Genomic DNA, 16,804 nt, shown 5'->3' with positions numbered 1-16,804 from the left:
TTTAACTCATTGTGAAGAATTATCATCAAGAGAATTCTATGAGGAGTGAGTGTGGGAGAGTGTGTTATGGATTAGGGCTTGAGAAAAATTGGATAAAAAGGGAGAAAGATAATAAAGAGACCTTTCCTGAAGGAACTACTTCAACCTTTATCTTTCAACAAAGGTAAAAAGAGTTCTTCAGAAGAGAATTTAATTGGTATCTTAACTGAACTGAATTGACCAAGATTATGGTTTGAGGTGACTCTGGCTTTGATCTTTTTTGCAGCTAAACATTGTTAAACACAATTCTTGTCTATATTATTATTGATTACATTGTTCATAAATGGTATAGGATTGATATTTGTTTATCCCTAGGAATCCCTAGAAGATTAGGTGTTTGATATATACAATATGAGCTGCTGTTTATAGGGAAAGAAGTTTATGCACTTTATTAAATAAGTAATTAGGTGGGGTGGGAGCTATGAGCTCAATTGATTAATTAATGTATTTCGCAGTTTAATTGCAATTTGGCAATAAATTAGGAATTCTCCATACAAAGCTCTGGATTTCTCTAATACTTGGTATGATGAGGTAGTGAAAATGGTAGTAAGTCAAGTAGCAGGCTATGGGTGTGTCCTACAAGTGAACTTGCGTACATGATGTGATCATAGGACTTTATGGTTGGAAGGGATCAAAGAGGCCATCTTGTATAAGAAGAATTATTCCATCCATAATATAGCCAGGTAGTGGTCATCTAGCCTCTACTTTAATCTAATCAGGGGAAACTTCCTACTTACAGAGGCAGCACGTTCTACTTTCTAATAGCTTTCATTGTTTGATCCTATGATCCTCCATTGCAACAAGGCAAGAGCACCACCTACACTCACTTATAGGCTAGTTCTCGATCTGCTACTTGGTTTCTTCTCATATTTATTATTTTCTTCCTGAGTTTTAGGATAATCCAAGGATGTTTATATGTTTTCTTTTTAAGTAATTTGAATTGAAATTTCTTTCTCTCTCATTCATTAATTAACCAGTGGACTCTAACTCTTACCCTAGTTCATTGTTATTCATTGAATAAACTAGTGAAACATCTTTTCCCAATTTTTTATGTCTCTGTCTCTCTTTTTTTCCTTCCCACTCTTCTTTCTTCTCTCCTTATTCCCCTCTCTCTTTTCCCCTCCCTATCTCTTTCTCTGTTAAATCCTTTATTTTTCTATTATTAAGTAAATAATGAAATTATGAGATATACAATGTATTAACAATTAGGTAAATAAACACGGATAATTATTTCTGGGATTGTTGTTGTGGTAAGTGTCACAGTCAGAATCACCTCAAACTCTCACTATAGTAATAGATGACTTCTTTTAAATTGGGAAAAACGATTCCTACAAGATTCAATTTCTCATAAGACAATAAGTAAAGTTTCTTCCCCAAAATCCACTTAGGTGCAGCTAGGTAGCACAATGGGTAGAGCACCAGACCAGGAGTCAGGAAAAACTGAGCCCAAATCCAACCACAGACACTTACTAGCTGTGTGACCCTGGGCAAGTCACTTAACCCTCAAAAGTCAATTGTCTCAAAAAACCCACTTTGCCAAATATAGGTGAAAATGTCTTCATCATAAAAGAGCTCTTTATCTTCTTTACAGATGACTTCTAGCTTCTCTCCATCCATTATACTAAAATATTCCTGACTCCTCATAGAATTTTCTTTATGGTGTTTCTTCATAATATAACAGTTAAGATAGTTTTAAGAGGAAAGAAGTTTCTCCTCCCTTTTCTACATATTTTTTCTATCTTCTCCACAAGCTCCTCATGGATTCTTCAAAAGGGAAACCTATTGCACTACCTTTGATACCATAGGGAGAAGCAAAGTGCCCCTACAGCCATCATCAAGGAGAATGTTCCCTAATGAGAATGGACCCACCATCCTCACCACCACCATCACCAACTGCTGACTGTCTCAGGAAGGATAAGAGCGCTAAAAATAGCAGCACCTCCAATCCACTTGTCCTCTTTCCAACCCAACCATTTCAGTCATCATGAAAATGAGAAAAGCCTTGGTATAAGGGGCCAGCCATCCCCATTAACTTATAAAAAAAACTGTCAATAACAGGGTGGGCAAGCAAACCTAGATGAAACAGCTAGGGGAGGAACAAGCAGTGGCATGTGCCACGCAAGCCAAACCACCTCTACTACCTAGACCATGATTTCTCTTCATATTTGAATGTAAACAGCCCATAGCCGTGAGTCCAAGAGCTCTGGGAATACCAGCTGTATCCAGGCTGCATCTCTGTCTCAGTGCACGGACAGAACTGAACCCATGTGTGTAGTTTTTTTTTTCTTTCAGGAAAAATCCCAAGAAGAGAACAACTTGTGTTTTCTTATTTTGCAATAAGAAACAATGAAGTGGATGGTGTCAGAGAAACCAGAGAAGACTCAAACTAATGAAGAGTAAAGTGAGTAGAACCCCTCCCCCCACCAACCACAGGCCCTGCTTCTAGTTCTGACACAGAAGCCATAATCCAGGGAATCAGTCCTTGTGAAGAAATGAACTGACAATTTCTTCTATGAGTATTTCAGCCACAGCTTTTGAAGGCCCAGGAAAGTAAGTTCTTGGTATTTCCATTACCAATATGGCATATTGAAGAAGGAACCCTCTGAAGCCCTTCCAAATTCCCCTCCAAATAACTAGAAAAGCACCTCAGAATTGATCTAGGAGCAGTAAAGCAGCTTACAAGCCAGGAGGAAAGGTCTGTCTCCCTGGGATGGGAGGCAACCAAGAACAGCAGCAATAGCCAGTCTAACAGCAGGAGGCCTGCAGAAAGGCTTCAAGTCTGGAGCAATATATCAGTGAGGCCCCACTTCCTGCAAACCAGCAGACCCCTAGGCAGGTGAGCAGTCTGTGCAGCACAGCAAGACCCCACCCTAGCACAAGCCACCAGCAGGGCTTTGACCCCATTGCTGACCAGTAGTGAAGCCCCACCCTGTGACTGGCCAACAGCAAGACCCTGCCTCTTGGGCCTACCAGCAGAGAGACCCTGTTTCCATAGCAACCCTGTAGCAGATCAGCAGCTAAACCCCATATGCAGGAGAAGTCAATAGGGAGGCCCCACCACCCAGTACAAGTCAGAAGGGAAGCCTACCCTCCAGAGAAAGCAAGTAGCTAAGCCATGAAGCCCAGTGAAAGCCAGCAGTAGGACTCAAAGCCCCAGCATAAAAAGCTTGTGACAGTACGAGACCAGAACCCAATTCTCAAATAAAAGCATCAAGTCAGAAAAAAATTAGAAAAATTAGCAAAAAACAAAAAAAGAGCTTGACTATGGAAAGTTGCTGTGGTGATAGGGAGGATCAAGAGATTTTAGAAGAGAACAATAGTGTCCAAATGGCTACATGTGAAGCATCAAAGAAAAATGTAATTTGGTCTCAGGCCCAAAAAGAATTCCTGGAAGAGCTTTAGAAAGATTTCAAAAAGCAAATTAGAGAAGCAGAAGAAAACTTTGGATAAAAAAATGAGAGTAGTGCAAGAGAATCATGAAAAAAAAGAGTCAGTAGCAGAGGGAAAGATACACAAAAATTTACCTAGGAAAATAACTCCCTAAAAATATAATTTGCCAATTGGAAAAGGAAGTACCAAAGCTCAATGAAGAAAATAATTCTTTAAAAATTAGAATTGAACAAGTGGAAACTAATGACTCTCACATCAAGATATGATATGATAAAATCAAAAAAGTAAAAAAAGAAAACGTGAAATTTCTCATTAGAAAAAACAACTGATCTAGAAAACAGATTCAGGAGAGATAATATAAGAATTATTGGACCATCTGAAAGCCATGATCAAAAAAAAAAAGCCTGGACAACATCTTTCAAGAAATTATCAAAGAAAACTGCCCTGATGTATTAGAACCAGAGGGCAAAATAGAAACTTAAAGAATCCACCAACCACTGCCTGAAAGAGATCCCAAAATGAAAACTCCAAAGAACACCAGAGCCAAATGCCAGAGCTCAGAAATCAAGGAAAAAGTATTGCAAGCAGTCAAAAAAAAAAAACAATTCAAATAGTGTGGAGCTACACTACAGTCAGGATTACACAGGATTTGGCAGCTTCCACATTTAAGAACCAGAGAGTGTGGAATATTGACATACCAGAAGGCAAAATTAGAATTAGAAACAGAAATCACCTACCCAGCAGAATTGAATATATTTCAGGAGGAAACAAGTGGACATTTAACAAATAGAGGACTTTCAAGAATTTTTCATTAAAAGATCAGAACTGAATACAAAATTTGATCTTTAAATACAAGACTCAAAGGAAACATTAAAAGGTAACAAAACAAAAAACAAAAACCAAGAAAGAGAAAACATAAGGAATTCGATAAGGTAAAACTGTTCATATTTCTAAGTGGCAACATGATATTTGTAACTCTTAACAACTTTATTACTATAAGAGCAATTAGAATGAGTAAATATAGACAGAAAGTGTGGATATAAGGTGACTTTTTGGGATTATACCCCCAAAAGAAAAACAAAATAAAGGAGTGGGAAAGAAAATGACACTGGAAGAAAAAGGAGGGGGGAGAATGAATGGGGGCAAATTATCCAACATAAAAAAGGCATGAAAAAAGCTATTTTAATGGATAGGAAGATGGAGGTTGGGGTAGGCAAAGCTTAAAGTTTGCTTTCATCAAAATTGGCTCAAAGAGGTGATAACATACACACTCAATTGGACATAGAAATCTATCTTACCCAATAAGGAAGCAAAAAGTGTTGGAGATAATAAAAGGGAGAGGAGGGGCTGATAAAAAGGAGGGTATATTGGGGAAGGTGGTGATCAGAAGTAAAATACTTATGAGGAGGGAAAGGGTTGGGGTAAGAGAGAGGGAGGAGAAACAAGAGAAAAAATAGCATGGAGGGAAATACACAGTTATCATAACTATAAATGTGAATGGGATGGACTCACCCTTAAAACATAAGAGGATAGCAGAATGGATTAAAAACCAGAATCATGCAATATGTTATTTACAAGAAACACATTTAAAGCAAAGAGATACACATAAGGTAAAGGTAAGGGGCTAATCTATTGTGCTTCAACTGAAGCAAAAAAAAAGCAGGAGTAGCAATCATTATCTCACACAAATCAAAAGCAAAAATAGATCTAATTAAAAGAGATAAAGGAAACAATATCTTCCAGATATGTACCATAAACAATTAAGTTATATCAATACTAAACATATATGCATCAGATGGTATCATATCTAAATTTTTGAAGGAGAATTTGTACAGGAGGAAATAGATGATAAAACTATACTAGTGGGGAACCTCAATTTTCCCCTCTCAGAACTAGATAAATGTAACTAAAATAAACAAGAAAGAAGTTAAACAGGTGAATAAAATTCTCAAAATATTAGATATAATAGATCTATGAAGAAAATTGTGGGGGGGAAAAAAAGGAATATACCTTTTTTCTCAGCAGTACATGGCACTTACACAAAAACTGACAATGTATTAGCATGTTAAAAACCTCACAACCAAATGCAGAAAAGCAGAAAGAGTAAATGAATCCTTTTCATATCACAATGCAATAAAAATTACATTCAATAATGGATAATCCAGAGAGTAAAAAATTAACCAGAAATTAAATAACCTAATCCAGGGGTGGGGAACCTGCAGGCTACATATGGCCCTTTAGGTCCTTAAGTGTGAAACTTTGTCTGACTCCAAACTTCACAGAACAAATCCTGCACAAAGGACCACACTTGAGGACCTAGAGGGCCACATGTGGCTTTGAGGCTGCAGATTTCCCACCCCTGAATCCTAAAAACTAAGTAAGTCAAAAAACAAATCATAAAAACAATTGACAATTTCACTAAAGAAAATGATTAACAATGAGACGATATACCAAAATTTATGGGATGCAGTCAAAGTGGTACTTAAGGAAAATATAATATCTCTAATTGTCATCAATATATATCTCTACTATATCTACTATATCTCTAATGTCATCAATTATATCTCTAATTATTATCAATAAAATAGAGGGAAAAGATGAATGAATTGGGCTTGCACCTAAAAAACTAGAAAAGGAACAAATTAAAAATCTCTAATTAAACACCAAATTGAAAATCCTGAAAATCAAAGAAGAGATTAATAAAATTGAAAGTAAGAAAACCATTGAACTAATAAATAAAACTAGAAGCTGGTTTTATTGGGGGGGGAGTAATACAGATAAACAATTGGTTAATTTGGTTAAAAAGGGAAAGAAGAAAGCCTAATTACTAGTTTCAAAAATGAAAGGCATGAATTCACCACCAGATGAGGAGGGAATTAAAACAATTGTTAGGAACTATTTTGACCAATTATATACCGATAAATTTTACAATCTAAATGAAATGGATGAATATTTACAAAAATATTAAGTTACCCAGATTAGCAGAAGAAGAAATAAAATAATTAAACAACCCAATTTTAGAAAAAGAAATTGAACAAGTCATCAATGAACTTCCTAAGAAAAAATCCCCAGGACCAGACAGATTCACAAGCAAATTCTACCAAACATTTAAAGGACAACAAATCCCAACACTATATTAACTATTTGGAAAAATAGATGAAGAAGGAGTCCTCTGAAATTCTTCTTATGACACATATATGATGCTGATACCCAAACCAGGAAGGGCCAAAACAGAGAAAGAAAATTATTGACCAATTTCCCTAATAAATATTGGTGCAAAATTTTTAAATAAAGTACTAGCAAAGAGATTATAGCAATATAACACAAAGATCATATACTATGACCAGGTGGGATTTATACCAGGAAAGCAGGGCTGGTTCAATATTAGTAAAACTAATTGACTATACCAGTAACAAAATCAACAGAAATCATATGATTATCTCAACAGATGCAAAAAAAAAGCCTTTGACAAAATGCAGCACCCATTCTTATTAAAAAAAAACACTAGAGAGCATATGAATAAATGGAGTTTACCTTGAAATGATAAGTAATATTTATCTAAAACCACCAGCGAGCATTATCTGTAGTGGAGATAAGCAAAAAGTCTTCACAATACAATAAGGGGTGAAGCAAGGATGCCCATTATCACCTCCATTATTTAATATTGTACTAGAAATGTTAGCTATAGCAAGAAGAGAAGAAGAAGAAATTAGAACAGGAAATAAGAAAACAAAATATCACTCTTTGCAGATGATGTGATGTTATACTTAGAAAGTCTTAGAAAATCAACTTAAAAAACTAATTGAAATTATTAAGAACTTTAGCAAAGTTGCAAGATACAAAATAAACCTATATAAATCATCAACATTTCTATATATTACCAACAAAGTCCAGCAGCAAAAGACAGAAAGAGAAATTCCATTTAAAATAACTGTATACAATAGAAAATACTTGGGAGTCCACCTGCCAAGACAAACCAAGGAACTATATGAACACAACTATAAAACACTGCTCACACAAATAAATTCAGATCTAAATAACTGGAAAAATAATTGTTCATGGGTAACCAAATAATAAAAATGACAATCTCCCCAAATTAATCTATTTATTGAGTGCCATACCAATCAAATTATTAGAAAATTATTTTATAGAGGTAGACAAAATAACAAAATTCATCTAGAAGAACAAAAGCTCAAGGATATCAAGGTAATCAATGAAACAATGTGAAAGAAAGTGGTCTAGCCATACCAGATCTTGAACTGTATTGTAAAGCAGTAATTATCAAAACAATCTGGTACTGGCTAGAAATAGAATGGTGGATCAGTGAAATAGATTAGGTACAAATTACATTATAGTAAAGGACCATAGCAAATCTGGTGTATGATAGACTCAAACATCCAAATTTTCGAACAAAAAGTCATTATTTGACAAAAACTGCTGGAAAAACTGGAAAAGAGCATGGCAGAAACTAGGTATAGTCCAACATCTCACACCATATACCAAGATAAGGTCAAAATAGGTGCATGATTTACATGTAAAGGATGATACCATAAACAAATTAAGAGAGCATGGAATAGTTTAACTGTCAGATTTGTGGATAAGGGAATAAATTAGGACCAAAGAAAATATAAAGAGCATTACAAAATGTAAAATAGACAATTTTGATTATATAAAATTAAAAAGTTTCTACACAAACAAAACCAATGCAACCAAAATTATAAGGAAAGCAGAAAACTGGGGGGGGGGGAGGAGATTGCAGGAAGTATCTCTGATAAAGGCCTCATTTCTTAAATATATAGAAAACTGAGTCAAATGTATAAAAATACAAGTCATCTCCCAATTGATAAATGGTCTAAGGATACTAATAGGCAGTTTTCAGACAAAGAAATCAAAGCTATCTATAGTCATTTGAAAAAATGCCCTAAATCACCATCGATCAAAGAAATGCAAATTAAAACAACTCTGAGGTACCACCTCACAACTATCAGAATGGCTAATATAACAAAAAAGGAAAATGTTGGATGTTGGAGGGGATGTATGAAAACTGGGACACTAATGCATTGTTGGTGGAGTTATGAACTGATCCTACCATTCTGGAGGGCAATTTGGAGCTACGCCCAAAGGGTTATAAAACTGTGCATATCATTTGATCCAGTAATACCACCACTAGGTCTATATCCCAAAGACAACACAAAAAAAAGGAAAAGGACCCATTTGTATAAAAATATTTCTAACAGCTCTTTTTGAGATGGCTAAGAATTGGAAATTAAAGGGATGTCCATCAACTGGGGAATGGCTAAACATATATGTGGTATATGATTGCAATGGAATATTATTATGCTATAAAAAATGACAAGCAGGATGATTTCATAAAAACCTGGAAAGACTTACATGAACTAATGCATCATAAAGTGTACAGAACCAGCAGAATATACACAGTAATAGCAATGTTACACGATGAAGAACTGTGAATGACTTAGCAATTCTCAGCAATACAACGATCCAAGAAAAATGCAAAGGACTAAGGATGAAACATACACTCCACCTCCAGAGAAAGAACTGATATGGGTTGAATACAGACTGAAGCATGCTATTTTTCACTTTCTTTCATTTTTTTTATTCGAGTCTTCTTGTACAAAATCACTAACATGGAAATGTTTTACATAATTGCACCTGTATAATCTATTGCTTACCATCTCAGGGAATGAGGAGCAGAGGGATGAAGGGATAGAATTTGGAACTCAAAACTTTAAATAAGAACATTAAAAATTTAAAAAGAGAGTAAGTTCTTGCTTCCAAAGTCTTTGGCACCGTCAAATTGTTCTATATCAGAAATACATAAGGTGTTATCCATGGAAATTTTTTTAAAAGAGTCATCAGCATGTTTTGCTATTGCACCTTAAGGATTATGAGGCCTTTCCATCTGACTTGTAGTTGAAACTTCCTATATATGTTGTCTATTAAAATCACAGCTGCTTGAGAGGAGGGCATGCTTTTGTATTAGAGCTAAGCACAGTGCTTTGCGAATAAATGTCTTTTTTCATTCATTTATCTCATCTCCATCCCTAAATATAAGCCTACATCTTAACACATCTCCAAGCCTAAGTCAGACCTATCTGATGGTTTCTGATGACAAGGATAGACCAGAGGTGTACTATTTTAAAAACACACAGATTAATAACATGGGTTAATAAAAGGGCACTTTTCAGGGACCATAGAGCAAATTTCCAAAATTGTAGGGATGTCAACGACTCTCAGACATAACTCTGTTAATGCTTTTGACTTTTGCTCTTATTTCTCCATTGAATATGTGTAGCAATTGCTCCTAAGACAGGAATGTTCCCATGATTTGCATGTGACTCTTTGGGGAGTTGTCTTACCCCTCAGATTGGAAATTTCCCCTTCTGGCACTAGACACAGTCAAAGCAACAGACATGTTCCCCCTCTTGAGACAGTCTCCTGAATCCAGGGTCACAGGTTTTACTGCACCCAGCCTGGGGTGTCTGAGCAATAATTAGAGGGAAGTATAATGATGATTATTGACTACAGAAGGAAAGGTACATATGAAGTGTTCCCTGAGCTTAAGGACTCCCTATTGCACAAAAACTTCTGAGAAAACTGTTACATAGTCTGGGAAAAATTAGTCATAATCCATTGGTACCAAGAAAAACTCCAAATATAGGAGCAAGGGAGAAATTACTTTCAAGACCCATAAATAAGTAGAGGGAGAATTTTTGACAAAGTAAGGGCAGAGAGGATTACAGAAGATAAAAATAGTCAAATTTTGTTATATTAAATTTAAGTTTTTGCATGACCAAACCCATCCAGTTGAAATTAGAATGGAAATAGGTAACCAGGAAAATATTTGCAGCATATCATGAGCACTCATGTCTGAAATATATAAGACACTGTTTCAAATTTATAAGAAAAAGAACCATTCCCCAATTAATAAATGGTTGATGCATATGAGCAAGCAATTTTCAAAGGAAGAAATCTATGCAAACAATAAGCTATGAAAAAATTCTTCAAATCACAAATAATGGGAAATAAAATTAATGATATTGATTCAATGCAGAAAACAAGAACTCTTCCCCATTAAAAATAAAATTTATACTTTCTGGACATGCTCTGTGTATTCGGGAGGGGGAATAAAGGCTAATTTGATGGAATGGAGTGTTCACTCAATTTGGAGTCTATCATCTAGTCCCATCTCATTAGCTGGGTGAGTTTGTCTCGTGATCTAACCTTCCATAGTCCTCTATTTTCTCATGCAGAAAATTAGTATATTAGATCAAAGATCTGTAAGTTCATTTCCATACCCAAATTCTGTGATTTTTTAAAATGCAAATGGTTGATCCCAAGGACATATAGACAACTAGATTTCTGTGGGATATCTAGAAATATAATCAATTTAGGAAATAAATCATACAATCCAATCACTTTTGGTGCCATATAGACAGATTTAGGAAGATAGAGCTCTTGTTTATTGTTTTTCTGAATTGAATAATTTTGACATATGATTCCCAAGAGAAGAAGTTTTGGATAAATAAAAAATATGGATTATGGGATGGTCCAAATGCAGTGAGTAATGTCCATAACTGGAAGTGGGAAAATGACATGAATTGTTTCTTACCTTTGAATCAATCCAGCCCCACACTATTACTTCCTCACAAATGGTGAAATTATGCCCAAATGGAGCCTGGTACAGAAACTTCCCAATATTCACAAGAACTTCAGGATCATCAGGGCAAGCTTGGTAGTTCAGAATGTCATATTCAGCCACAGAATTTCTTTGTTCATCCACAACCACCTAGTACCCAACACTGTTGTTAAACTGAATGTTCTTCAAAAAGGAATGGAGCTAAGTGTGATGAGAAATCCCAATCATGCTCTATTGCTTGAGGACAAAGAATCATGAGCATAATTGCTTTGTAGAGCTGTCAATTCAACAAACATTTCTTAAGTACAATTGATGTCAAAGGTACCAGAGATTTTGAACATGCTGCAGTCTCATAACCTCCACATTCTTCTGTTGTTTAGAAGTTTAATAAAAATTCCTCCTCCTACCAGGACACCCCTAGGATGAAATGTCAAAGATCCAAAGGGATTTGGAAATGCTAGTATCCTTTTAGAATCTAATGTAATGGGGCACCTCGGTGGTGCAGTGGATAGAGCACCAGACCTGGAGTCAGAAAGAGCTGAGTTCAAAACCGGCCTCAGACCAGATACTTGACATTTAGTAGCTGTGTGACCTTGGGCAAGTCACTTCACCCCAATTGCCTCACCAAAAAATAAAATAAAATAAAATAAAAATTAGAATCTAATGTAGTGCTTTGAACACAGTAGGTATTCAATTAATATAACTTAAATAAATGAACAAGTATTTATTATTTTGCCTATCATGTTCCAGACATTGTTATATTTACTGAATTCAATAGGACCCCAGACATCATTAAACAACATGACCATACTGTTGTCATCTAGACATCACTGTAAATGCTTAAGGAAATTCTGGGTATACAATATTCTCATTTACTCCTAGACCATCAATACTTTCTAGTGTCAACTTTTGCATTAGTTATTATAAAGAGGACCTGGTTCTTTCACTGAAGGGAACGTTTCTCCATATATGCTAATTTCACTTCAGAGGAAGGTGGAGTCAAGGATGTATTTATTCCTGGGCATCCAATGTGTCCTTATGTATCATGGGATCATTCAGCCTTTTTGACCCAGAAAGTTCTTTTAATAACAGGAACATGGGATTTATTCCCCTAGTATTCTCCTAGTATAATAAAGTGATTTGTCCTCAATATGATATTTCATGAATTGCTATGAACAGAATTCATTACCCATTGATAGCGATGTGTCACCTTTCACTTTGGGAAGTTGGCTCTCAGTAGACAGATAGAGAAATCCACACTTAATGTCCATCCAGCTTCACAGTAAGTACCAGAGTTTGCCCCCCACTACCACTGTATATGAAATGTCACCTTCAAGCCATAAGGAAAAATAATTGGTGGAATTAGCAGAAAACAGGTTCCTATGAGCATACTAAATAGATTCTCAAAGTGATTCTTTTTATGCTTCTTCAAAGAAAAAACGTTAAAAGATCAATGAAGGATTTCATCTCATTTCCCTACACATCTAATAAAGTAAACTTTTTTTTCTTTACAGCTCTGTAATGTCCTGTTTTGAAACGCATATAAAAAAGAAAAGGAATTTCAGACTTAGAAAGTAAGATTACCTTTTTATAGAGGTACATGTATAGAAAGAAAAATGTAGTCATATGGAGTATATACCTGAACTTGCTAATTTCAACATTGTTTCTGAACAGAGCAATTTTATGTAATTTTTGCTTCTTTTTACAAGATAGTTTTATTGATATATTTCATTTTTATATCACCCTCATTTTGTAATATACCTACTAGTTCTCATCCAATGATTTATTTATTGTAACAAAAAAAAGAAGGGCAGGAAAAAAGGAAGGAAGAGAAGGAAGGAGGAAAGAAAGAAGGAAGAAATAGAAAGAAGGAAGGGAGAAAGGGAGGAAGGAAGGGAGGGAAAAATGAAAGCAAAATTGGCCAACATATCAACTGAGTCTGACAGTTCCACATTGGTAATCACCCATATTTCCAATGAAAGGGAAAAGCTGCATCTTCTAATATCTTCTTCAGGAACAAAGTTTTGGTTATTATAATTACATAACATTGAGTTAATTCTAAAAATTCTTTCCATTTACATCATTATAGTCATATGTATTATTCTCCTAATTATGTTTACTTCTGTACATCAGTTCACTTAAATCCTGCCATGCTTTTCTCAATTTTTCAGGTTCATTGTTTCTTATGGTGCACTAATATTCCATCATAGGTATGTACCACGTTTTGTTAGCCATTTGCTAATCAACAGGGATATATCTTTCTTCCAAGTTTCTTATTCTCTACTATTACAAAAATACTGTTAAAAGTATTTTGATGTACTTGTTGACATTTCTTTTTCTTTGGCTCTGTTGTGATATTTGCATAGCACCAGTCTTTCTGGGTAAAAAGCTATGGACATTTTATTACTTTTCTTAGAATAATTCCAAATTACTTTCCAGGAAGATTGAACCAATCTACAGCATCATCAGTAATGCATAAGTGTATCTGTCTTTCCACATTCCCTCCAAAATTGACTATTCACATTTTTGCCATCTTTGCCAACTTGTTAGATTTTAATTGAAACTTCAGAGTTGTTTTGATCTCCATTTATATTATTATTAGTGATTTGGATCAATCCTTCATGTGTTATTTAAAACAAATTTCAATTCTTTTAAAAATTGTCATTAATATTCTTTGACCACATATTTTGAGGAATATACCTTGGTTTTCTCCATTTGTCTTTGTTTCTTTGGTATTAGATCTTTATCAGAGATAGTTGATATAAAGACTTTACTCAATTAATAATTTCCCATCTTGTTCTAGTTACATTGATTTTTATCAATGCAAAAGCTTTTCAAATTCATTAAATCATCCATTATGTGTACATATATACATATGTTATCTCTTGTCTCTTATTTACTTAAAGACTCCCTGCCTAGCTATTGCTATAAATGGCACCCAATCTATGTCTCTTCTAATATTTTTAGAAGATAATCTTCTGTCTTTTCTAATATTTTTGGAATGTACTCTTTAAAATTCCAGTTGTATATACCTTTTAAATTCATTACTGCCACATAGTGTATGGTATTGGTCAAAATCCAATTTCAGTCAAACTACTTTCCAATTTTTCCAGCAATTCTTGTCAAGTAGGAAATTTCTCCCTAAGTAATTATTGTGTACATGTTTTTTTCAGCACTGCATTATTGAAATCAGTTGTTTTAAATTCTTCCTTACTTAATCTATTACATTGATCTATTTTTTCTTTCAGTTTGGTACACCAGTACCAAATAATTTTGATGATGACTGTTTCATAGCACAATTTGAGTTTGGGAAGTATGCTTTTGTCTTTATTCCTACTTTTGTTTTTCAGTTTTTTCATAAGGGAAATTTTCTTATCAAATCAAAGCTACAATGAATCTACATTAATGGTGTTGAGCTCAAATACAACTAGGGATCACTAATTCATACATAACAATCCCTGCAGGCTGCATATTGATATATATTTTTAATGAAATGTTATTTACTTTTTCTGTATTTTTACCTCTTTTATTAAATGTTTTCTATTTACATTTTAGTCTATTTTGGGCAGCACTGGGAAGGCCACATATTTGATTCTTCTGATTTAAAATTTTTTTATGGGCAACAGGACATGTAAAGACTTCTGAAACCCTGAGAGAGGATACACATTTTTTTTTCAGGAAGAAAAAATCTTGAGTCTCCCCATACCACAGGTTTTGCCAACTTACCCTTATACTGCTCATCCTTAATTCTAGGAAGGATCTCTTAGGATTCCAGAATGAAATATAAGAAAACCAAGAAAAAGTTTAGAAATTAGAAATAACCAATAAATTAGTATTAGAGATAATCAAGACCATAGGTATACCTCACTCTCTTGAACCCTGGGGAAATCTAAAGGGATAATATAGCTCATTATGGAAGTATGCCACCTGCCAGAATTGAGGTACCAGATGACTTTCTTCACTGTCTATAAATTCCATTTCTGATCTGATCAGGGACATTTCATGAAGGGCCCAGGCCACTGCATACACAGCATTGTAGGTGGTATAACTCAGGTCAGACATGGTCATGTCAAAGTGATGCAGAGGCAGATTCTCCAAGGAAGTATTTGGTGAACATTGCTCTGCTTCCACTACTGTAGGATCACCTGTACACATAAAAACTGATTGCCAGAAACTCTTAAGGAAAGTGTCCTCAGGGTACTTAGTAGGGTTTATTGTCCTGAGAAAATGTTTAAATCCAGGAATTTCTCTTTTCTGATGTGAAAATATTAGAGTCCCATGAAAACCGTAAGAAAGTAAATTATGGGGTCTAATTGTAATATCCCAGTGAGATGTGACAATCCACACTTTCAATAGTATAATGACAGGATTCTGTGAATGTCTTAGGATCATTAGGGAATCTGAATTGCCATGAATGACTATCACTGTGACTGATGATTGCAAGATCCTGGGCAGCAAAGCCATATGTGATTCAGCATGGCATCTCTCACTAACAGGGATCTTCTCTGTAAAGGCTACACAGGCATTGTTTCTGGACATCTCTGTTTACATATCCCAGAAGAATGTTTCACCACTCATGTCATCCGGGGCAATGAGCCTCACCCAGTTCCAGCCAAAATGCAACGGTAGCCAGACTATACCCACATGGAGAAAGGAGACCATGGGAGCCATTTGATACAGAGAAGGAAATTTGACTCTGTCATTCAGAATGGGATCAAATGGACCATAGCTGTTCTGAATAGGTAGAAATATGATTTGTTTTGAGGTATAGGAAATATATTGCTAAGGTGATATCAGGAAAATTCAAATAATCCCAAATATGCCTTAAAAAGAAAAAAATGAATTTCAGATTATACTGACAATTAAAGGAGTAGTTAAAGATTCTTATTGTCCTGTGTCACATTTAGAAGACCATTTTGAAGCCAGGAAATAACTTTCCTAGTAGCATTAGAGACTCTAGTTCTCCTGTGATCTCTCACACAGCACACCTCAGCCATCTTTCTTTTTTCCCCAAATACCAAGACATCTCAGTGTGTGTGTGTGTGTGTGTGTGTGTGTGTGTGTGTGTGTGTGTTAGTACTTTGTTTTAAATTATTTTCTTGGGTAAGATTGTTTTCTTACTCAACATGTGTGAGAAGGGAGTAGGAAGGTGGCTCTTTTTTACAAATGAAAGAGTCAATAGTGTTGTGAAAGCAAATAGAATTGGGATACATTTTTAATCGAACTACACGGATAGAAGATATCACTTCTAGCAAGATGCAAAATAGAGGGAATTCCATCACAACCCAGACAGAGTGTGTGATGTTTGCATTCCTGTTGTGGATCAAGTGACCAAGTATAAGCTGAAGACAAGGTAAAAAAGGTTCAAAGATTGCTCCCCTAGTTTCAAGATTATTGAGGAAAAGGAAGTACTCCTTAAAAAATAAAATGACCGAGAAGAGTTTAAATATGGAAACAGGCCAAATAACCCAAGGGAAATCCAACATCAAGAAACTGAAGAGCAGAGGAATGTCACCCAGAAGAGACAGGGAAGAAGGAACACTGACCACTTGAAACAGGAAAAAAATAGGATATTGATTCAGAAGAGTAGGGAACTACACAAGCTGAACAGGAAGCAACTGATGTGGAAGTATAAGGAACTCACCAACACTGAGTTTGGAAAAAGTCACACATATATGAAGTCTTCCAAGGAACCATTAAGGTGGATCCACAGGT

General features: G+C 35.2%; 1 protein-coding gene across 1 annotated transcript in view; it reads right to left on the bottom strand.

Moving 5' to 3' along the window:
• LOC114042247 (vomeronasal type-2 receptor 26-like) overlaps positions 1–16,804 on the bottom strand; it is a 30,978-nt gene that overhangs the window by 2,422 nt on the left and 11,752 nt on the right. Inside the window, 4 exon segments of the mRNA XM_027860906.1 lie at positions 9,810–9,842; positions 9,845–9,932; positions 11,063–11,290; positions 15,017–15,823. Coding sequence (XP_027716707.1) covers positions 9,810–9,842; positions 9,845–9,932; positions 11,063–11,290; positions 15,017–15,823 — 1,156 coding nt within the window.

The sequence above is a fragment of the Vombatus ursinus genome, unplaced genomic scaffold (assembly GCF_900497805.2).
Source record: "Vombatus ursinus unplaced genomic scaffold, bare-nosed wombat genome assembly UNPS02014322.1, whole genome shotgun sequence".
Lineage (NCBI taxonomy): Eukaryota > Metazoa > Chordata > Mammalia > Diprotodontia > Vombatidae > Vombatus > Vombatus ursinus.
Note: the sequence above shows the minus strand (reverse complement) of the source record. Positions and strands in the feature narration are given on the sequence as shown.